Genomic DNA, 24656 nt, shown 5'->3' with positions numbered 1-24656 from the left:
TCATCACCACCACCACTGCTAACATAACACCAGTGAACAATCTTCCAGGCAGAGGCTGAGCAACCCTACTAGGTGAAATGATGCATCATGGAAAAGAGTCACTGGACATGTTGACTGTGTACATGGTAGGGTAGGAGGTCAGGGCCTTCTATCTTATCATATTGCACTGGAATATGGGAGGGGAGAGTAGGCAGCCAGTGAGAAAAAGCCTAAGGACCAGACCCCTCTGGGATGCAGAGGCCGTGCTCGGATGCAGTGAACCTTCCGAAGCAGTGGCCACCATGAATTTTTCATCTATACTCCAGAGAAAGAGCAGCCACAGACAGCCTTGAGCAAATGTGAACCCCGATGCTGAACCATCGGCTTCGATGTCAGCCAGGAAGCAGGGCTTGGGCCCTGGGAAGCTCCAACACTCACCATTACTGCTGTTGTCATCCACCAGGATGATCTCCTTGAGCAGATGCGGGGGCGTGCGTTCGATGGCTGAGTGGATGGAGCGCAGCAGCACCGAAAGTGCTTCATTGACGAAGATGAACACGATGCTCACCTCTGGCAGGCTGTCAGGAAATGAGAGGTTACGGCACCTGCAAAGAATAGCCAAGCACTTAGATTTGCGAGTGACTCAGCTAGAGTCACCTCAGGAGCTGACCCACCCCATGTCCTGGCTCCAACTTTGCTGGAGGGCTCAGGAGTCCAGATTCTTCCAAGGGCCCCTTCTTTGATGCACTTAAGATGAGTCCTAAATGTCCAGCAGTAAGGCCCACAAGCACTGAAACAAGTTCACCCCACACCTGAGTTGAACTTGTCAGTGACTATGCCAGCTGAACAGTAATGCCATGAGCACTTAGGACAGCACATGGCAGCTGGCAGGTAGTCCCTGATTGTTTACTAGAAGAATGACTTAATGTTATTAAATCCAGTAGAATGGGAAAGGCAACCAAAGTAAATTCGTAGTATTTCCAAAATGGCAGCCAACACCTAGGTGAGGCCAGACCTCAGGCACCCAGCCTCAGGAGACAAAGATGCCTCCTCCCAGAGGCTTCTACTGCCAAAATCTACTTCCCTTCACTCCAGAAGGCCTGCGACTTCTCCTGCTTCTCACTCATCACAGAAATCCAGTTTCCAGAACAGGGTTGGAGCTAGAAACAGTCTCAACATGGGGAAAAGGTAGAAGGACCAGGTCCAGTCTCATTTCACAGACGGGGAGACTGAGGCTCAAAGAGGTTGAATTCCCACCTGTGGCTGCATTCTCAGTCAGCTACCATGACAGAATCCCAACTCTGGTCCTCTGACACCTGCACCAGGATCTCTCCTTGAAGGAGAAATGGCCATGAAAGAGAATGCCCCTAACTGGCCCATTTCCCCCTAGCTCTGCTGAAACCCTGAAGTCATTTGGTGGTCTCTTGAGGACTTGAGGTATTCCCCATATGAAGAGGAACACAGTTCTGAAATCAGACCCCATGAGAGGCCAGACAATGGAAAGTGCCATGGCTCCTGAGGGTGGTTCCCTCCTCTGCAAGCATAGTCTCTATGGGCAGGAGACCACTGCTGGTGCCCTTCCCTGCCTGACACTAAATGCTGTTCCAGAAGGCACTAAGCTCCCATTTTCCATGTAGATGAATGAAAGAATGGGGCAGCAATCACAGCCCTGTCCCAGGCCCTGGGTTTGGAGAGGAGGGTTCCCACTGAAGGCTCCAGGGGTTTAGGGCTGGTGACCATGTTCCATTGCTCCAGAGTGGGAGGTGCAGCCAGGTCAGAATACGCAATAACGAGCATAATTGCACGGGGCTTCTGCTTGTCGGTAATTTAAGGTGTTGCAGAATAGGAATGGGCCTGCTCTTTAATGAGGAAGGCTGCAGGATAACCAGCATTGAGCAATTTGGAGAAATCACCATGAGTCCCCAGCCTGCTTAAGAGCATGAGATTAATAAACTAAGATCAGCGTCTCTATGGTTACCAGAAATGTACAGAAACTTTTCCCATTCTATTTCCAGCTCTCCTTCTCTCTCGCCAGAGAGGAATGAGGGAAAGAAAGAGTTGAGTCTTTTCCCAAATCTACTTCATACTTGTGATTTTAATAAAACCAGGTTAATAGATTGGTGTAGAATTCATTTGTTCGTGCATTTAATGGAATAGATATATATTGAGTATCTTCCTCTAGGCAGGTAGTCTTATAGGCACTGAGGGTACAGCAGGAAGTGGACACAGTCCCACAGTCCCTGTCCTTATGGAGCTTATGCTTTGACAGAGAAACAGATAAATATGGAAGAAAAAATACAATTTCATGTAAGTGCTAAGATGAAAAGGAACTCTAGGCAAGAGAACAGGATGGTGCCCTGGCAGCTGTTGTAGAAGGAGTGGTCAGGAAGGCCTCTCTGAGAAAGAGAGGTTGGATCAGAAACTTAAATGGCATGCAAAAGTGAGTTGTGCAAGGGTTCTGTGGGTCCAACGGAACAGTGCTGTGGCTGAAGAGGAGGGAACCAGCTGATTTGACAATGATGAAAGAATGAAGGGAATAGAGAGGGAGGTGAGGGGAGGAACTTGAATGAAGGAGAAAGACTGGCATGCCTTCTGAAGCTCATCAGATCTTTTTCAATATTTTAGAAAAGAAAACTGTGAATACAATTTTCATAACAGCAATTAAAAGATTTGTGGTTGACAGTCAAATAAGTCCTCTAGCTAGTATTTATTTATGGTGATCAAGACCAGCAGCTGGGCTTTCTCTAGGCACGGAAACTGACAGAGATGAGTATTAACACACACATCATTTGTTAATTGCATTTAAAAAGTAATACCGTATGTGGCCAAACAAATAGCACATGAATTTTTCTTTTATATAAAGTATAATGGACAGCTCCCAAGAAGGCCAGTGGATTGGTACAAGTTCACTGTCCTCCCTACTAAACTCCACCAGCAATGAAGACTTTGCTTCTGTATCTCTCTGCACTTCCCCAGGGGGTCTGCTCTGCGTTCCCAGAGCCTCACTATCCAAATCTCCAGGGTGTTCAGAGATGGGGGTTAACTGTTTCCCCCTACTCTCTTCCCTTCTTAATTCTGAACATAGTGCCCAGTCTCCCCCATCTGAGGAAACCAATTTTAATTCCTCCTGGCAGCAGCCATGATGGTTTGAGCTGCCAGTCTCTGGAAGCTGGTCTCCTGATGGTCTTTCTCCATGCAGAATGAAATGCTGTATTTGTTTAATAAGCTAAGCCCTGCTGATCACAATTTTTTTTATTTTTTTATTTTTTTATTTTATTTTATTTTATTTTTATTTTTTGGAGACGGAGTCTAGCTCTGTCGCCCAGGCTGGAGTGCAGTGGCGCGATCTCGGCTCACTGCAAGCACCGCCTCCCGGGTTTACGCCATTCTCCTGCCTCAACCTCCCGAGTAGCTGGGACTACAGGTGCCCGCCATCTCGCCCAGCTAGTTTTTTGTATTTTTTTTTTTAGTAGAGACGGGGTTTCACCGTGTTGGTCAGGATGGTCTCGATCTCCTGACCTCGTGATCCACCCGTCTCGGCCTCCCAAAGTGCTGGGATTACAGGCTTGAGCCACCGCGCCCGGCCTACAATTTTTGCATGAAAGACTTTTGAACATAAAGTTTTCTTAGGAAAACTCATTTGAACATAGCTGAACACACTCTCTAGTGCGTCACATTCAAACCTGTTTATTGTCTGCCCCGCTCTACTAGAATGAAGCCCCCTGACAGCAGGAACTTTGCTTTTGGACTGTGCTGTCTCCTAACCTTGGACTACAGTCTGGCACTTAGTAGGCACTCCATGAATGTTTATGGAATGAAACAAATCTAACAAGCTTGCTTATTTTATCTACGGCCTACATTTTGAGTGCCTGCCGCTGATGTCAGACTGCTCCTTTTTCTCACGAACCTCCTCCCTTGGAAGGAGAGTCAGGTCCTCCCCCCGCCAGCAGGCTCCTGTTCTCCCGTGCTCCCTCCTCCTGCAGGAATGGCCCCAATTCCTCACGTTAGAAGTCTCCAGAAGTGCTCAGTTTCTTTACACTGTAATCCCTCCAGGCCAAATGCCCTGACCTCCTTAAATCCTTCTTTTCTCTTCTCTCCTGGGACTGCTGGGGCCTCCTGGTGATAGCCATGCTGCTGCTGTGGCCTCTCTCTTGGCATCAGGAGACACCTTCCCTCAGCCTTCAGTTTCTCAACACCTGACCTAAGGTGGCCCTGGGTGAGCAGAGCAGAGAGGTGAGGGGCAGGCGGGATAAGGAAGATGATGTGGGGGGATCGTTTTAGGGAAAGCATTTGAAGGGGATGAAGTCACCCAGATGCTGTTCCCAGCTCTGCCCCACCTTGCTGTGTGACTATGAACGAGCCAGCTTCCCTCTCTGCTCTATGTCTTGGTCACAGAATAAGGAAGTGGGAGGAAAGGATCACTCAGATGGCTTCTCTCCACAAGATTGAGGCTCTTATATCTCACATGTTTTCCAGCTTCCCCTCCCTCCTAACCTGCAGACGCCACAAGAAACATCCCCTTGCTACCATCATGACTACATAGGGTGACCAACTCGTCCCAGTTTGCCCAGGACCTTCCCAGTTTCAGCACTGAAAGTCCTAGGCACACCAGGTCAGGCAGTACCCCATGCCTATACCACCAGCTCTGAGGGCACAGACTGGCCTTGCTCACACCCTCCTGCCCACTGCCCCACACCATGATGCAAGCAGCAGGTCTTCCACTGGTATCTGTTGAATAAATTCCCTTTCAGATTCCCCAAAACATCTTTTCACCTCAACACTGAAGCAGAATGCACATTGCTGAAGGGTAGGGGCAAAAAGAGAGAAGAACACGTCAAGAAAGACATCTACATCCTTCCTGGTCATGCCATCCTCATCACTGCAGACACTGAACTCAGGAGAAGGCTTTGTGCTGTAGTCTGAGTCACCTTGAAAAGAACATGCCTTCAACAGCTGTGTGGGAGAGGACTGCTCCGGACCCACGCCCAGAGCTTTTGCTCCAGAGTCCAACCACTTTCTTGGCCTGGCAACCAGCACTGACCCGGTGGACTTTGCTCCCAAATCTGCACTGCTAAGATGCCCTCCCAGAGCACCTGGATTTTCCAGGATTGGGCCACCCACACATTCTGCTCCAGTTCTGCCATAGTTGGGACCCTCCCAGAGCCTCCCTCCCCTCTGCCCTGATGTCTGCCTCTGCACTTGCCTCTCTGCTCACCTGTGCAGGGAAGGGCTGAGGACACGGATCTCTGGGAGTCACACTCTGGGACCAGCCCTTCTGTGTTTAAGCTCCTCGAGAACTCAAAACTGCACGAGACTGAGCCCATGCTCATTTTGAGAACAGGAACATTCTCCTATAAAATTAAGCCATAAAAACCTCCCTTTTTACTTTTATTCTTGTTCAAAGCTGAGCCATTTTCCACTAGAGATAAAAAACAAGGCATTTCTGAGAGGGAAGGGATATGACTGTCTAATAATCTGGAATTGATGGTCATGACAGACTCCGTTCTATTGAGTTCGGCACACAGAAGGAGATGCAGGGATGGGGAGCAACAACTTAGGGGGCTTCTCTGCAGAGATCCCCCAGGACTGTTTGGAGATATGTATGAGGCAAATTTACACCAAGGGCTTCAGTGCTGTATGATCATGAGAGGCGGGGAAGCAGTGGAGGAATAAGTGAGGTAAAGCCCAACTCTTGGCCACCTGATAAGACCCAGGGCAATGGCCAGACCTCATGTGCTACAGCCAGACACCTCCACCTTGGATTGGCAGACCCTCCACTCTTTGACCTCAGCAAGTCTGCAAGGTCCTAGTCTATCAGAGTGAATTGTTCATAGAGGCTGCTTGACCTGGGGGTGGGGGATGGGAAGAGTGAGCAGGCCCCTTCTAGAATGAAGACCAAAGTAAACTGTGAACTGGGGTCTGTCTGCCAAGACGCTCTGGGAACAGCATCCAGCTATGCCAGGGTTCTGGGAGTGGAGGCCAGGCCCACCTGACAAAGCAAGTGAGACGGTGGCACTCCAGGCAACCACTCCTCTGAGGGGATCGTCCTGGTCCTGCTTTCTCCCCAGGCTTTTCCTGGAGAGTCCCTCCCCTCTCAGCTGTAGTTAGCACACAAGGGTTCAGGCTCACTAACCCCCTGGGACGTACACCCAGGGAGAGGGACTGGCCCCAGGATTGGCACTGTCTTCTTGGCCCTCATGGCCACCATGGCCTCACTCCAGCCTCTGTCTCTTACCTGCACCCGTGGGACTAGCTTGATTCTCCTCTGGCCTTACGCAGATACATCTAGCTTCTTCCAGATCTTTCCAGATTAGATTCCCAGGCCTGTCAGTTCCCAGACTGCAGGACATAATAAAACCAGAGGATGAGGGCAGTGTGATGGTTCCCATTGGCCAAGAGAACAATCAAGACTGTCCCTCCTTCTGGCTGGTATCTGTATCCCCATAGCCTCTGAAGCTAAGAGACTGCAGGGTGTTTGCTGCCCCATGCAGAATACTTGGAGATAATACTAAAAACTTCCATTTACTGTTTACTATATGCCAGAAACCATGCCGAGACTTGTTCAGATGTTTTGACTATTTTCCCCATTGTATTCCTTTCCACAATCCTATATGGTAAACAGCATTATTATCCCCCATTTAACAGTTGAGGGAAATAGAGTTGAGATGGTAAGTTATCTTCCAGGGTTTAAACCTGGGCTCATTTGATTCCAAAGCTTGTCTTCATAACCCTGCTGAATGATGATTTCCATATCTTCCTTTCCATACCCACCCAGAAGTGCCGACTGTGACACAGTGGTGTTGTGTCACTGGCAACACAGAGACCTTGAGGGAGGGGCGAAATGAAGGAGTTGTTTCCAGGCTGCCAAATGTGCATGAAGAATGGAGAGGCTGTATTCTATCTAGCAGGACAATGTGGACAAATATGATCAACACTACTGAGCCTCTGAAGCCCAACACTGTCTTCCTGTGACACTCCTGCCTCCAATATGTACAATCCCGGTGACTCCTTACACCAAGGCTGCTGTGTCTTCTGCTGTGTAGCATCTCCATTTGATTCATAATTAACAGGACCAGTGACTGATTTCCTGATCCCCAAATAGCCATCAAAGAGCTAGCTGTGGGCCTATGAGGCAGCCTAGCACAGAAACTCTGCGTAGCTGGATCTCGTAATGTTAAAGAATGACCAGTGGTCCTGTCCAGCCTTTCTCATGGAGGGGCTGAATGTAGGAGATCCTAAGAAGGTGATAAGTGAGGCCCAGCAGAGCAGAAATGATGGATAGGAAGAAGGGCGTGTCAGTGAGTGAACCGTAGACGTGGACATGAAGTCACTGTTAGAAACACAGCAAAAGTGGGGCAAAGAGGATGCAGGCTGGAGTTGTCCAGGATGTCTTGAACCACGCTGCCTCCTCCAGAGCCTGCCTGTGTGGCTTCTGATTGTGTGATTGTGGGCCTTCATTGGCCTTCAAAAAATCCCAACCATCTGTGGTTACCTGCATAGGTTTGGTTCCTTGCTTCCTGAGAACACATACATAACCCAGTAGAGAAAGACCAATTCCCTTCCTGGATGGACTCCAGTTCCCTGTGAGACTCTCACAGATTCTGCTTTTCCTTCATGCCGTGTACATGCTATTGCAATGTGTTTTTATATGTGATCATTTAACAAACGTCAGTGTCTCCACTAGACTATAAGCTGCACAAAGTTAGGGCCATGTCTGCCTTGCTCATCAGGTATCCCTAATACTGGGTATGAAGTTCAGCATAGAGCAGAAATTTAGAATGCACCTGGTGATGGACTGAATGAACACATGAATATATGAACAGTAGAAAGAATTCAGGTCCATAAGGGCTCTGTGGATGGGAATTCCACCATGACCTGATGGGAATGGAATCACTGAGTCGTACATTTATCCCTGCCTGACTGCAGCAAGAAGACTAGATCATCTCACAAGTCAAAGGGGTGAAGAACAGGATAATGGAGGCAGGGTGGGGATACTAAGTATATCCAGGGACTTCGGAGACTTGGCAAGACACTACATCTGGCCCAGATATGGAAGAGACAATGGACATCTGCAAACCAGGAGTTCTGCAATGCAAGAGAAATTGGGCAGGCCTGCATCTAAGAGCAGAATTTGGTGCAGGAATTGCTGATGAGTAAACTGCTAAGTACATGTGATCATCAAAACATCCAACTTTCATCCAGAGGCAGAAGTTCAACCATCATCCTTTCAGGTGAATTTACCAATTTAGAGAAAGGCTCTGCTATGTAAAATGTAGATGGAAAACAGGAAAAAATGGAAGAGAATCATTTACAATGTAAGCAACCAACAGGAAGCAGGGATATCATTTGTCCCTAAGACATCTTAGGGATCTGCAGAATGTGGGATCCCTGGGCTGAATGAACAGCCACCCAGGGAACAAAAGCCAGCTGGCTCTGATGGAAAAGCCACATTAGGAACTCTCTATGTGGTGGGTTTGTCAGTGAGCAGGCCAGGCCCGTAGCACCTACAGCTGAGGAAGGTGGGGCAGAGCAGATCTGCTGGGGCAGGGAAAGGCAGGTCCTGGTAGATCCACCGGGACAGGGGAAGGTGGGTTCTAAGGAAGAATGGGGCAACTTTGCTCTCTAGCAAAGCCTGGCTCAGGGCTTGGCCTCTGACGCCCAGAACTCTGGGGCTGGAGAGAAATCATTCCCCAGGGACTTCTGTGTAACCTGTCCTGCAGTGCCTGTCTGGTCCTGCTCTCATCACTGCCAGGGCAGTGTCCTGTCCCATGTGCTCTATGTCCACATAGCAGTCCTTCAGGTTATAAAAGTCATGATCATGTTCACTCAAGTCTTCTCTTTTACAAATCAGAGACCCAGATAATAAAAGTGACTAAAAGTTAAATAGCAGTTCCTATGTGTCAGGAAGTGGCCCATGAGCTTTACATACATTACACAAACTTTGCAGTACCATCCCTAACTTACAGATAGGAAAACCAAGGCACAGAGAGGCTAAGCAGCTTGTTACTCAGCTTATAAATGAGAGACCTGGCCTCGGAAAGCAGGGAACCAGGTTTTAACTACTACTCTATAATCTAAACAGAAATCTCACCTGTTTGTCATACTACCCAATTTCTCTTCCGGGTTGTCCTCTTGTAAATATTTCACTTTCTCAGTATCTCTTAAAATCCAATTCTGCAGTTGTGATCTGAGCAGCAGAGTAGAACAAAGCTATCACCTCCCTCTTTTAAAACATTATACTTCTATTAGTATAGCTCAAGATTATATTTCTTTTAAGAATAACATCAAAGTCTTGGCCCATGATGAAATTAACATTAACAAGAACCAGAAGTATTTTTCCAAAGCGCTTTAGTTAAAGAGTGTTTTCCCCTAACTGTGTTTGTACAGTTAGCATGTTCAACCCAATAGCAAAATCATGATTAAGAATGTTTACTTTAACCCTTTGTCCTTAAGCTGCCTTCATGGAGAACACATTGTCCATAGGACTCTGGGTCTCCTCCACAAAGACAAGATCTCAAACTAGAAAAGCTCACCTGGGCAGGGCTGGGCAGGGCAAGGTGATAAAGTAGTGTCCTGGAATCATCAGACCTGTATAAAAAATACTGGCTCTGCCACATAGCACCTGTGAGAATTTGAACAAGTTTCCTAACCTTGTGAATGTTCAGTATTCCCTTTATAAAATCGGAATAATAATAACCCCAGAGGCACGTGAGGATGAAGTTAAATAGGAAAGTGGATGTTAAGCGTTTGCATAGAACCTGGCACACAAGAAGTGAGCAGGTGACGGCTTGTGAGTCATTCGCTCATGCGCAGCAACTCTGGGACGGTCCAGCACTCACAGCCTACCTACTCCTGCTGGAGCCATCTCCCTCCTCCCCCAGGACCAGCTACAGAATTTGTGGGGCCTAGTGCAAAAGGAAAACGCAGTGCCTCTGTTTTAAAATTACTGTTATGAACTTTAATATAGCGACAGCATTAACCAGCCATAGAGCCTTTCTGGCTCTAGGATCCGGCTGCATACTGTCTTGGTTTCCTAATACTAATGCTGTAATACTAATCACTGTAACAAATGATTACAAACTTGGTGGCTTAAAACAACACAAATTTATCATCTCATAGTGCTGGAAGTCAGAAGTCCAACACAGGTCTTACTGGGCTGGAACTGGGGTGTGCAACACTGCATTCCTTTCTGGAGGCTCTTGGGAAGACCCATTTTCGTGCTTTCTCCAGCAACTCAAGGCTGCTCACGTTCCTTACCAAGCCCTAACCCACCTGTCAAACCCAAGAGCAAGTGTATCCTAACCCCTGGGAGGGAGGGACATGGGCCTCAAGGGACACTGGTGAGAAGGGCAAAGTCATTATTGATAAGGCTTAGGAGCCTCTGAAGATCTGCTGGCAAGAGGCAGGAGGCAGGGCCTGCCAGAGTCTTTGCCCTGAGCTGCCTTGGAGGGCAGCCATAGAGTTGCCATGGAAACACAACCCTGGAGCTTGAGACTGGAGCCCCCGCTTCTCCTACCCACACCCATGATCCCTTAGACTTTCCTATGCCCCTTGTTTGGAAACAGCCACTTCTTGGAGAAAAGAATGTGACATGAGTCTGAGGCCAAAGCTGCAGAACTGGAGAGCACACATGTGCCACCTGCCTGGCCTGGCTGTCACTAGGGTGGGAAGCCCACCTTTCCGAACCATCTCACACTGGCTAGCTCACTTCAACCCTGCACCATCCTCCTTCTCCACAACTCACACCCATCTTCTCAGTGACCTCCCAAAAGCTGTCCCCTCCTCCTACCTCTCCACCCCTTGGGCAAAGGACTTCCTCAGTCATTTTCTCACATCTCCATTTTTCAAAAAAGAATGATGTTTCACTTACACACGGTAAAATGCACAGAGCTTCAGTGTATAGTTCAATGAGTTTTGACATGTGTACGCCTCTGTAGTCCATACCCCAATTGAAACTTGATGTTTCCTTTTTCTCTTCTTGCCCCTCCTAGATTATTTTGGAGCCTACCAATAAGGAGAAAGAGGGTGGACACCGAGAGGCAGGAGGAAGCACACAGAGAGAGCCACAGGACATCTGGAGCCTGCAGCTGGGGCTATGAGGGATGGAGCTGGGTCTAGCCAGGCTGGGATGAAGCCTTTCTGCCCTTCAACCCTGAGACTAGGTATCTTCCCAGACCAGGAAGGAAGCAAGTGAACCCCTGCCCAGCCCTGGCCAAGGCCCCCCATGGATGAGGTCCGGGAGCCTTCACCAGAGGAGTCTGAAGTGTCCTGCTTCCCCCAGGTCTTCCCACCTGGATGGCTGAGGGGTCTGCTCTACTGCTGCTGCAACACCACAAGGATGAATGGCATTTTGATTTCTCCAGGAGCCAAGGGGTCTGGATGCTTGAGGAAGTTTGTCCCCTCTTTGTGTAGATGAGGTTGGAAAAACTGGTGCACTTCCTATGCCTGTTACATATTCATAGGTGTGGGGGATTAGGATGTGGACATCTTTGGGAGGCCATTATTCTGCCTATCCATGAAGCCAGGAACCCCCAAAGTTCAAAGATCCCTCATCTAGAGGTCTCTAGATGTCTCTCTAGAGTCTGGACTGTTAAAACAACTCTCCCCAGGGGAGTCAGTACAGGGAGGTGCCTTGCAGATGCCACCCTCCAGGCCCTGCCTCTCTGCCACAGAGGCACCAGAGGGACAGGGCTTCTGTGGCCATCACGTCCAGGCCCCTGCCTTACTAAAAGCCTGCGAGGACAAGTCCTCCCCACCATGGAGGCTGGGAAATGGTCAGCAGACTTTGTGACTACCTCACCCTCCCATCACCTCTGTCTGGGTTCCCATCTCAGTGTAAACTCCAGGAGATATCCGTCTGGTGCTTTGTTGAGTGTCTGGCACACAATGCGTGCTCAGTAAATGTTGGCTGGATGAAAAAATAAATGGGCCTAGCAACTGGCTGGACCGATGTTTTTCCTTCTAGTTGTGTCCTGTCTTGTGTATAAGGCACTGAGCACAGTGTGGTCCTATCTAAGCCACATGACAAGCTGGGTCAGATTACATCTTTCAGCACCAAGAAAAAAAGGAGACAAATTAAGTGACTAGCTAGAGGTGAGAGAAAGGAGGGTGGGCAGGATTCTGAACACTCACTTTCTGATCCAGGAAGGAAGCCAAGAATAACATCAGGGTTAGAATTTGGAAGAGTAGAGCCAAGAATACCAAGAGCAAAGTACACAACACAAGCAGCAGGGACAGAAGTCTCGAAGAGCAAACCAGAATTCACAAGAGGCACAGGGACTCCGGCTATGGCAAGAGCCACACAGCATGAATCTTCCAAAGACTGCAGTGACTGTGGGCTTCCTCTCCACATGCTGACTCACCCTCTCAGTCCAAATCCCAACATTAGCTAGAGCCCAGGCATCATCCTAAGCCTTGGCAACAAGCCTTGGTTTCCTGTTCACCAAAACAGTTTTTTTCCAACATGTAGACGCCAACCTTCCTTCTTCCAAAACTGATCAGTAAATGCTCACTGCTTTATTGCTAAAGTGGGCTTGCCGCTCCCATTAGAGTGACAAGAATGGACCCCTCAAGGCAGTGTAGGAGAGTGGTTACATGCCAAATTCCGTTGCCAGACCACCTGCCCCAGCTCTGCCACTAGTGACCTTGGGCAGGAGATATCATCTCCCCATGCCCAAGTCAGTTTCCTCTTCTGTAAGATGGAGGCTAATCATAGGACCTACCTCAGAAGGTTTTACTGTGAAGACTCAAGGAGTTCTTATAAATTAAGTGACAAACATATGCCTGAAAACATGGCTCATCCTATATAAATGTTTGCCAGTGTCGTTTGAAATAGGATAAGAGTAAAATTTTGAAAAGATGTTTCCAAAATGAATTAAGCAGGATGAGCCAAGCAATGGCCTTGTTACAAGGCAGGGATGTTTTTATGGAAATTAACAGACAAAGGGAGGCACTGTTTTACCTAAGCACATACTTGTTTTGTGTGGTTCACCAACAGCTCTCCAATCCTAGGCGTGCGTCTGGCACGTGAGCTGAAATAGAGCTAGACAGAGCCTTCCAAGTACATGTGCAAAGAGAACCCTCCCTTGTTAAAGCCACTTTCACAGAGCCCTCCCTGAGGAGCGAGGAGGCTCTGCTCTGCCTTTTATCAGAGATTATGTTTTTCTCTCTAGAAAAAGGGGCTGACAGAAGTTGCTTGGTGCCACGGGGGAGGTGTGGAAGCTCCACAGACTGTAAAGTTCTGTGCAGAGGGAAGGTCTTTCTATAAGGACGATTGCTCCTCTCCAGCAGCTCAGGAGAAAACTGCAGAATTCTGCCCACCTAAAGTCCTTCAAAGTTCCTCCCTCTCTCAGGCAAATTCCTCCCACAGGTGAGAGTAGGTGGGGCACTTCTCTCGGTCAAAGATGAAGGGCTCCCACCTGGGCTCTTATTGTGCAGCATTGTGCACAGTCAAAATAAACAGTGGTAGGCCGATGTCAAAGCCACGATCCAGCATTTGAGACATGGGTTCAAGGCTCAGCTCAGCGCTTATCTTACTGTGTGACCTCAGACAACACTCTTTCTGCTCTTCTGTTTTCCTCAACTCAAATGGGAAGAATCTACCATTGCCTGGTGTACCTTCACTGCAGTGTTGACGTGGTCCAAATGGGAAGGTACTATCGGCACGTCCAGCACTGTGTGAATCTCAGTTGTTATAACCAGGTTACAATCTGTAAAATCTACCCTTTCCTTGGCTTCCTTTTCATATTCCCTTTGATTTTGGACAAATATGTATTGAGCTGTGCCTGTGTTTTGTATCAGATTGACTGAAGAGTCCATGGCTCTTCTTCTGGCCGAGGTCATGGCCAAGTCCCCTGCAGGAACTAGAGGGCCCTATTTCTGATTACCCCTTCTCCAGAGCCCCTATGTGCTCCCCCCATCAGACCAGCTCCTCTCCAGCCCCAGGAGTGGTCACTGCAGCTCCTCTGTGGACTGAGGCCCTTTGGCACTTAGCTGAGGTCACCTTCAGGATATTTCCAAAATCCAACCCCATCTCAGCACCTCCCCTGCTGCCATCGTTGTCCAAGACACCACCGCCTCTCACCTGGAAGCCTCCTAACTGGTCTCCATGCTCCCAGCCTTGCCCCTTCAGTCTGTTTTCAGCATAGCAGCCAGAGGCACCTTTGCAAGTGACAATCAGAGCATATTGCTAATCTACTCAAGCCCTTCCCACAGATCTCTGTCTCACAGAGTAAATGCCACACTCCTTGCAAAAGCCTATGAAGCCCTTCTCCTGGGATTCTCCCTGACTGCACATCGGAATCACCCAGGAGCTCTAAACAATACTGAAGATAAGTGCCCCCCCAGAAACACTTATCTAATTGGTCTGGGGTGTGGCCTTCGCATCAGGATTGTTTTTTAAGGTTCTCCTGATGTGTAGAATGTGCAGCAAGGTTGAGAACGATTGCCCTAATGATCTGCTTCCTGTTGCTCCTCTGGCCTCATCTCCAACTACTGCCCCCTTGCACACCTCATTCCAGCCACAGGGGCCTCCTTCCTCTTCTTCAAACATGACATGGCATGCATGCTTCTGCCTCGGGGCCTTTGCACTTGTCACTTTCTCTGCCTGAAAGGTACTCCCCCCATCCTCCAACAGTACCCCCATGGCTTGCTTCCTCTTCTCCTCCAGGTCTTTGCTCAAATGTCACCTCTTAGTGAGGTCTTCCCTGACCACCCAGGAAAAATTGCAACTCCCCACTCTTGTCCCAGGTGTCTCTCTCTCCGACTTTATATTTCTCCACAGCACTCACCACCATCTAACATACTATATATTTGACTTCTTTGTTTTGTTTACTCTCTGTCTCCACCCAACTAGAATGCCAGCTCTGTGAAGCAGGGGTTTCTGTATGTTTTGTTCACTGCTTTGTCCCTTGTGTTAGTCCATTCTCATGCTGCTATGAAGAAATACCTCTGACTGGGTCATTTATAAAGGGAAGAGTTTCAATTGACTCACAGTTCCACATGTCTGGGAGGCCTCAGGAAACTTACAATCATGGTGGAAGGCACCTCTTCACAGGGTGGCAGGAGAGAGAATGAGAGCCAGCAGGGAAAATGCCAGATGCTTATAAAACCATCAGATCTCATAAGAACTTACTCACTATCAGGGGAACAGTATGGGGGAAACTACCCCCATGATTCAGTTACTTCCTACCTGGTCCCTCCCACAACACGTGGGGATTATGGGAACCACAATCCAAGATGAGATTTGGGTGGAGACACAGCCAAACCGTATCATCCCTGTACCTAGATTATGCTGGCACAGAAGTGCTTAATAAATGACCTGCTAGTGAAAGCATATTCTTCTCTCCCTTTGGACATCCTCAGCTGCTCTTTCATCCTAGCCCAGTCCAGTTCTCCCTGAGCCACAACCAACCATACCCAAATATACAGTATATAGCAGGTGTTCGATGAATATCTGTGGAGCTGAACTGGATCTTCTCCCTAAAAGAACACAGTCTGCAAACCCAGCAGCAAGACCTTTCTCAAAGACTCCAGATATAAGCTCATCATGGTTTGCAGCTTTAAAAAAAAAAAAATGTAAAAATGAGGAGAAAGAGGGGAAAACACTGTGGGGGGAGCTCACAAAAAATAATGAGATTTTCTCAGCTGAGGTACGTGCCCATATTTTTAATAATTGGGAGTAATAAGAATTCTCACTGAACCTTAAAGGAACATCCTTCTGTAACAAAGAGAGAAGTCAAGACAGACTTCTCTTGTTAGATGTAACGACTTGTTAGCCCCGCAAGATGGATGTACTTTAAAAACTAATTTACAGAAAAAAGATTATTCATAAAAATGCAACTAATTGGGTTAAAATGACATATTAACAGGAATGTGAGATGACTGTAGTGCCCTTAAGGAGTAAATTAAGTTGTTAATCCTCAAAATCTCTACTGGAAGAAAGCTTTGCCCCTACTCAGCTAATGGAGAAACTGAGGCTGAGGGAAGAGGAGAGTGACTTGCCTAATGCAAGCCAAGGGGATAGGCCTTGGTTGAAGCAGGAAAGGGACCCAGGAATCCAGGCGCCCAGTCCTGGCTCTGTTCCCAGCACTCTGGAGACCCCATCTCCCCACAGGCAGGTCGACAAGGTCCCGGTCACTGACTCTGCTCACCCACTGGGTCTGAGGTCAGGCAGGGGTCGGTCCAGGGGCAGGCGGTCGCTGAGGTAGGCATTGTAGCCGTAGTACTGGAACTGCTTCAGGGCCACGCGCCGGCCTTCGGGGCTGAGCTCCTGGCCCCAGTGTGCAAACAGAGAGGAGTCTGTGAAGGGCTCGGCCTCTGCCTCCTCAGGCTTGGCAGGAGCCTCTGGAGAAAGAAGGAACAGGACACAGTGGGTCAGAGTGCACCCCTGCATGTGCCATGACAATCCCTTTCCCTTCCTCACAAACAGCCTTTGGTAAAACAATCTTAGCCCTTCTTTCAGGGGTCGGGGCTGACTTGGGTTTTCATGCTTTCCAAAGACCCATTCATCCATGAATCCATGCATTCATCTAACCCACAACCACCAGGCACAGGAGATCAAGAAATACACCTGACAAGGTCTGCTGAGAAGCTAATGGATGTGACCCTGATGCCCTATGGCTTCAAGTCCAAACCCCCTTTTTCCCCAGTCTGCCTCCCTGCCAGAGATGTTGGCCCCAGCCCTCAAACTGGGTATCTGCTTCTCTGTCCCTAGCTTGTACCCCCATTTCCTGCAATTCCTGAGCCCACCCCACATTGAGGCACCCAAGCTGGGAGTCTACTCCTCCACCCAGTTCTTGCCAGCTCTTCTCCCTCTCTCTTCACCGTCTGGTCCTGCAGTGAGTTGCCTGGTGCACCACGTGACATTCTCCTGACTGTCAGCACCCCAGCCAGACTGCCTCCTGCTGCTTCTGGACACTGCCCACCAGAATAGCGGATCCATGACACAGGTGACAGTCAAGCCACACCCAGCCTGCCCTACGCTCTGGGCCCTGCTCATGGGAGCCCTGGTGGACTTGGTGGAGGCAGCTCAAGGCCAGCACATGGTTTCCCAGGAATGTCCCAGAAAAATGGAGGGGCATCACTAACGGTAAGAGCAGAGACCTTGAAGTCACACTGTCATGGATTCCAGTCACTGCTCCACCACGTACTGGCTACGTGACCATAGCACAATCAACCTCCCAAGGCCCAAACTCTCCCACCTAGAATGCGGAGATGATAATACCCAACCACCCTCCAGAGATTGTGAGGATTCCATTAAATAAAGTGTATAAAGCATTTAGTTCAGTTTATGTCTCAGAACAAGTGCACAGCCAATGGCAGTTAGGGTTATTATAGCAAGGGAAGGTTATTGAAATCTCTCTTTTATGGGGGCTAAAAGATAGATCTTGCCAGGACATAGGCTGATAGTCCAGGACTTTGGAATTAGTTCCCTGGGACAGGTCATCAGGTGAATCATTTGAGGTCAGAAATCAGAGAAATTGGACAGAGATGGCAAGCCCACTGGACAGGGCCTTCTATGCTCACAAATTCATGAGGGAAGTAAGAGATGGAGCCAGGAGCCTGGAATCAGACAGTAACCAGAAAATACAGAAGCGGATCAGGGACAGGAGAGATAGGCAGGAGAGGCAGGCTTGGGACACCTGCCCACATCCCCTCGTTGACCTGTATGGAGCCAATGGGTGTATGGCACACCTAGGTACAGGCTGGTGATGGGCAAGGGGCTAGCATTCTGAGGTCTTCCAGGCTGGAGAGCTTGGGGCTATCAACTGCCACCTCCACTCGTGATGCTCTCCTGAAAGCCCATCTGGAAGAGAGGAGACTGCCTGGGAACAAAAGGGAGAGCCTGCCAAAACACAGGCTCCTCCTACCATGGAAGGGGTGCTCCAGTGGCAGGAAGCCTCCATCACCGGAAGGAGGCAGAGAGGCTATCAAGAGTAGAAGGGGACTTAGCAAGCCCATGATCCTGAAAGCAGAGATGCCAGAAATCTCAGTGTGCGAGTTGCAAAAAGATCTGTAAACAAACTCCCAGGTGCTAAACTCACTGGGTGCACATGCATAAGGTACCTCTCCAGGCCACGTCCTCCAAATGGGACACCCCTGTAACTCCTGGGATAACCATCAGAGCTAACACTTGCCGAGTGCTCACTCCTACCGTGAGCCAGCATTTTCTCTTATCAACTCATCTCACCCTATAGGGTAGGAATTGTTGTCATCTTCATTTTATATATAAAGAAAGTGAGGCACAGAGAGAATAAAAAACTTGCCCAGGTTCACACAGAAGGAAGTGCAGTAGCTGGATTTCATTCCTGGGAAGACTCTCCCCAGGCAGTGGTCACCCCACTATGCTATACAGCCTCTATATGGCAATGGGCTGCTAACGTACGTGAAGTACAAAGACAAACATGGCATACCATCTTGGTGACTGATTCTCCTTAAAGACGTAAAAGCAAAGTCAGAAAATTAAACAGATTAGGATATATTGAAGAATAAAATGCAAACTATGCAAACACTTCTAAGACACAGCCCTGTCAGGATTGCAGCGGCCTGCACAAAGCTCCATCCCTGAACTTGCTCATTCTTCTCCCCTACTAGGCATGCTTGAAGGGTAGCACAAGCATGCATGATCTTGAAGGTCCTTGTTATCTCTAAAAAGATGCATGACTCATTCATTTGGAATGGGGGTAGTAAAAATCTAAATCAGTGAACCAACTGAATCATATAATATTTAAAAGAAATGTAGTTTTATTGCTCTCGAATACCTAAAGGGATATTACCAAGTAAAATGAGATCAGTTAATGGAAAATTATGATCCAAAATTAGGCCTGCATTGCATAATAATATGTCATAAACATATTAAAGTCCTGGTGACACCACATGCTCCTACCTTGTCACTCAATATGGGCAAGAATGATGACAAACTCAAAGCCAGTGAGTCCTGAAAGATGAGGTGGGGGGCCTACAGCAGGAAAGATCTAATATTTGTTGGATTTCTGCCAAGAGTCAAGCACCACGATAGGTTATTTCCTTATTGAATGTTGCCTCTCTTCCTCCTCACTGGTGCAACTCCACAGAGCAGGACCACATCTGACTTGATCCCTGCTGGACTGCCAGCTCCTAGCACAGTAACTGCTTCTTACAAGGGACTCAATCAATCATTTCAAAATACATCAGTTAATAAGTAACCCATAGTGATTAGACATGATGAAACCAAAAGTGAAAAGGCCACCCAGTGTGTCAGTGTGTCAGTGACATCGAATAAAGGCCTGGCTCCTCCAAACTCCACATTCTTTTTTTTTTTTTTTTTTTTTGGCTCTGTTGCCCAGGCTGGAGCGCAGTGGCCAGATCTCAGCTCACTGCAAACTCTGCCTCCCAGGTTCATGCCATTCTCCTGCCTCAGCCTCCCGTGTAGCTGGGACTACAGGCACCCGCCACCTCGCCCGGCTAGTTTTTTGTATTTTTTAGTAGAGACGGGGTTTCACTGTGTTAGCCAGGATGGTCTCGATCTCCTGACCTCGTGATCCACCCGTCTCGGCCTCCCAAAGTGCTGGGATTATAGGCTTGAGCCACCGCGCCCGGCCTAGGGCGATCTGGCTGCGACATCTGTCACCCCATTGATCGCCAGGCTTGATTCGGCTGATCTGGCTGGCTAGGCGGGTGTCCCCTTCCTCCCTCACCGCTCCATGTGCGTTCCTCCCGAAGCTGCGCGCTCCGTCGAAGAGGACGACCATCCCCGCTAGAGGAGGACCGGTCTTCGGTCAAGGGTATACGAGTAGCTGCGTTCCCCTGCTAGAACCTCCAAACAAGCTCTCAAACTCCACATTCTTTTCTCTACACCAGGAGTGGCAAACCATGGTCCAACGGCCACCACTTGTTTTTGTAAATAAATTTTTATTAGAACACAGTCACGTCCACTTGTTAACATAATCTCTTTGGTGCTGAAGAGCAGAGCTGAGTATGTATGACAGAGATAATATGACCTGAGAATCTGGAAATACTATCTGATTCTTAAAAAAAAAAAAAAAAAAAAAAGTGTGCCACCCCTGAACCTTTCCCCAGCCCTGTCTGCCCTGTACCTTAGAGTTGACTCTCCTGAGGTAAGGAGGCCTTGCCTCTCTGAACTCTATTTAATTTTTCTTCACTTCCAAAGAATTTGGTTAAGAACACTGGCTGTGGAGTCAGAATCCTAGTGTTTATTCTCCAGCTCTACCATTTGCCAGTTTGGTCCACTGTGCCTGGCACAGTGCCTGGCACATAGTAAGCACATAAACATTGCTGAAGCCCCCACGAAGCCCACAGCCCTATCAGACCCCTGGAGTTCAGATGGGAAGGTGACCTTGCCAAGGTCTCCAGCTCTGGAAGATGCTGATGCCATCCAGCCCCACATGAAGGCTCTCCATGTCCACAGACAAGTGGTCTATGCTTAACCAGACCTAGACTCCACTCCTGTCTCCAGTGAGAAAGCAGGCCTATATGGTCATCCAGCAAACGGGACCATCTTTGACATAAGGGGGATAGGCAAAGAGGCCTCAGAGAAGTGTCTGGGCTGGGTCCTCCACAGGGGTTCTGGGGTGTCTGGCACATCTGGTGATACTCAAACCCTCTGATGTCTGACATCTAGGGATGAGGCATCTTCCAGGAGTGGACTCCGGCTGAAGCCCCTGCAAAGATTCAGACCTACCTGGGCATGTCTGACCAACTGATGAGGTGACTTAAGAGAAGCACATCTCCAGGGACTGAGGACTCCCCAGGAGGGCCCATTCAAGGCAGAGATTGAACAGGGCACAATGAACTCTGTGAGCTGCAAAGCCAGAGCGTGTGGAAGAGTGTATTTGGAGGATTCTGAGCACAACACAGAAGCTGTTACTCACCCCCTGCCCTCACCCAGCCCTGAGTGCTTGTCTGGGCCCCAAGGAGAAATAGGATGAAAGGGAAAGTGAAGGGGCTGCTTCACCAGACAGCCACGCTTGGGGCCCAAGCAGTGCTTGAGTCAGGGAAGGTGGAAGGAAAGGAATGATGTGATTAGGGTAGGTTGGGGAGGCCCCAGTGGGGCCTGAGGAGACCCCCGGGCCAGGGGAAACATTACCATGCCGTGTCCTTCTCTGATCAGAACCCTCCAAGGGCCTTCCACCGCCTTCTTGTTAAACGCCTGCAAGGCCCAGCACTCACCTCCCATCTCTGCCCCTGGTTTTCTCCTTTCCAGCCACATCAGCCACTCATCAGACTCACCAGGCACATCTCACCTGGGTGCCTCAGCTCCAGCATTTCCCTGCACATTTTTCTGGCCAGTTCCCTCACTTCTATGTCTTTACTCAAAAGTCGCTTTCTCAGCAAGCCCTATCCTGAACATCCAGCCCTCTCCCCAGTTTTTACATATAGAGTCTGTGATATGGTTTGGCTGTGTCCCCACCCAAATCTCATGTTGAATTGTAGCTCCCATAATTCCCATATGTTGTGGGAGGGACCTGGTAGAGGTAATTGAATCATGGGGGCAGGTCTTTCCCGTGCTATTCTCATGATAGTGAATAAGCCTCAAGAGATCTGATGGTTTTATAAAGGGGAGCTTCCCTGCACACTCTTTCTTCCCTGTCGCCATGTAAGACATGCTTTTGCTCCTCCTTCACCTTCCACCATGGTTGTGAGTCCTCCCCAGCTTTGTGAAACTGTGAGTTCATTAAGCCTCCTTTTCTCTATAAATTACCCAGTCTCACTTACGTCTTTTTCAGCAGCATGAGAACAGACTAATACAGTCTCCGTTCATTTTGCTTGTTGTTTGTTTCCCTGACCAGAACATGGCTCTGTGAGGTCAGGGATTTGCTTTGTTCTCTGTTGAGTCCCTCAGACTCAGAACAGCATCTGGCACCTAGTAGGTGCTCAACCAATACCAGTAAAATGAACAAATAGGGCATTAGCAGTGGGTCGTGGTGGGAGTCAGAAAGCCCCCTGCCTACTAGAGATTCCCCAAAACTTTCAGAGGGAGTGGAAAGGGGACTGCAGTCCTGTGCCAGCAGGTAGGAGCACAAAGCCAGTGAAGGCATGGCCAGGGCAAATTCCAGCTGTGTCTGGTTAATTCCTCCCCACTTCACTTAAGCAAATGATTGTGCACAGTTACACAGACTGACAGGACACGCTTAAGAGCTTTTCAGGTAGTTCCACAAAACATGGTCAGTGGTAAGCAATCTCCACTGCTCTCCCAGGACTCCTCTGTAAATTTCTTATACTGGAGAATTACTGGACTTCTCTCCCAAGTATCCAGAATAGGACCGTGCATGGAGTAATTACCCCGAAATATAGGGAGAAGGAAGATAAAGAGGGAGGCAGGGAGAGAAGGAGGCTGTGTCTTCTTCTTGCCTCTCTCTGTCTGTCTTTCAAATCTCACCAAGAAAGGCTCAGAATCAAAAAGACTCCACTGAAGGGTCCAAAAATCCCTCCTCCCAGAAACCCAGGCACTAAGGGCAATGAGGTGGAAAGACCCAGAGACTCTAGAAAACTGACCTAAGATGCCCTCAGGAAGTGTCCAGCTCAAACCACAGAGCCACAGAGAGCCAGAGAGTCAAGCCAGGAGTTCTCTTCCTTCCTTGAAACCCAGCCCGCGGTGTCCCCAGAGCTCTGGCAGACATGTTGATACCTGTCTTCCCTCCTGAGTCTCCTCAGTCTCCAAGGTGCTTGTTACAGAAATCCTCACCATCAAGCCCTGAAGGGAGGATTCCCTCCAGAGGACACTAATCACTCTACCCTTGAAGAGAAAGGTACAGTTGATGGGTCTGTGCAAAGCATGACATTTCTGACATTAACAGGCAAACAGGCTGACTCCTTCCTCATTGTTGACATTGAAATTCTCCCTGAGGGACCCAGCCAGCAGTCATTCCTGCTCATCCCCAGGGTGCAGGGAGCTGCAGCTTGGCCTGCCCTATTCAGAGAGGCTCCATGATGGCTGTGCTTCCCTTGTTTGTGGAGCCTTGGAACTCACTGTCAGCTTTGCCCACAAAGGGTGTTAGCCCCTTTTATCAGCTAAGCAATGAATATTTAAGCAAGTTTATTCTATGCCAAGCTTATTGCTTGGGAATTGAAATATTAAGATTACTCAGATGTGTTCCCTATCCTCATATAGCATCCAACTTAGTGGGAAAAGCAAACACATAGAGAATGTAATCAATGCTCTGATCAAGGGTGTATAAGATGCCATTGGGTCCCTGTAGGTGAGGGAAAATGGCGGCAGAGGGAAGGCTTCCTAAAGGAAAGGATGCTTGAATTGAAGAGTAAGTATGATCCTCAAGCTCACTCCAGGGCAGTACACCCCAAAGTAGAGGCCAAAAAGGACTAGGATGCAGAAAGAGGAAAGAGCAGTCTGTGGGGCTCAAGGCTGCTGGACAGGTGGCTGTACAGATCTGAAACCAAGAAGCCAGACCCAGAGCATCCAGAGCCTCAGCAGGCTGAGGGTAGCCCATGGACGGGGGCAGGAAGAACCACAGTGAAGACTGCAAGACTGAAAGCCTTGGGATTAGCGTTATTATTTGGAAATAGTTTCTGAACTTACAAGCAAGCATCCCAAAGTCCAGCATGGTAAGCATCACAAAAAGGTACTCTTTAAAGTGGTACTGGGTGCAGTGACTCATGCCTGTAAACCTGGCACTTTGGAAGGCCAAGGTGGGCATATTGCTTGAGCCCAGGAGTTTAAGATCAGCCTGGATAACATGAAGAAACTCCATCTCTACTAAAGATACAAAAATTAGCCGAGCATGGTGGCATACGCCCGTAGCCCCAGATACTCAGGAGGTTGAGGCAGGAGGATCACTTGAGCCCAGGAGGTCGAGGCTGCAGTGAACTTTGCCGCTGCACTCCAGCCTAACAGAGCAAGACCCTGTCTCAAACAACACAAACAAACCACAGAATGGCAAGTGCATTATTTGGGGTCCAACTGCAGGCTGATCTTGGGTGTCTACTCTAAAAACTTTATCCCTGGAGCTGATTCCCTAGTCCAGTGTACCCCAATTCCACTGCACTGCCCCTACCTCTCCTAGAATGTATGTTTAATCAATCCCAACATAGATGAGAGAAAACTGCAGCTGGAGACGTTAAGGGACTTATTGCTGAGCTCACAGCGCTGACCATAGCCCTACCTGCAAATTAATGCGCCAAGATGTGTTGTCTGACTTGAGGACCGGAGAAACTTTAGTCCCCAGGAGGCTATTCACTTGGTCTGTACTGGTTCATATTTGTTGTTAAACTATTGAAATACCTTCCTAGCAGTAGCAAACAGCTGCCTCCTAGAATACCTCCAGGGCCCCCCTGCAACCCCAGGTGCTCTGGCCCTTTTCTTGGAACCCTCCAGTTCTTTTCACCAATCGGCAACTAAAAGACCCAACCAAGAGCCCTAGGACCCTGCTCTAGGCGGTGTTGAGCATTCCTGTCAATTGGTTAGTACTGTCCCTTGCCAGTTGTGTGCCAAGTATATTTTGACTACCACTTGCTTGGGTCCTTCCTAGGTGGGCCCCTGTGAATGAGAGTGATGGGTTTCTGGAGACCCACTCACTCAGGTCATTTGCTTCCCCACGGTCATGCCCAGTCCTTATTGTGCATGACCTGTTTTTCATAAAGTTCTACCAACGATCACATAGGGCACCTGGGAAACGCCATAATGTGGTCTCAGTGATAATGCCCACAGTGCCTGACACACA

General features: G+C 48.7%; 1 protein-coding gene across 1 annotated transcript in view; it reads right to left on the bottom strand.

The window, feature by feature from the left end:
- The window catches only part of GALNT18 (polypeptide N-acetylgalactosaminyltransferase 18), a 355023-nt gene that overhangs the window by 161639 nt on the left and 168728 nt on the right, over positions 1–24656 (bottom strand). Inside the window, exons 2-3 of the mRNA XM_011954282.1 lie at positions 16131–16323; positions 418–584 (exon numbers count right to left, since the gene is read on the bottom strand). Of these exons, the coding sequence (XP_011809672.1) occupies positions 418–584; positions 16131–16323 (360 nt within the window). The remainder of the gene's footprint in view (positions 1–417; positions 585–16130; positions 16324–24656) is intronic.

This window comes from Colobus angolensis, unplaced genomic scaffold (genome assembly GCF_000951035.1).
Source record: "Colobus angolensis palliatus isolate OR3802 unplaced genomic scaffold, Cang.pa_1.0 Scaffold380, whole genome shotgun sequence".
NCBI classification, from domain to species: domain Eukaryota; kingdom Metazoa; phylum Chordata; class Mammalia; order Primates; family Cercopithecidae; genus Colobus; species Colobus angolensis.
This window is presented reverse-complemented; position numbering and strand designations above follow the sequence as displayed.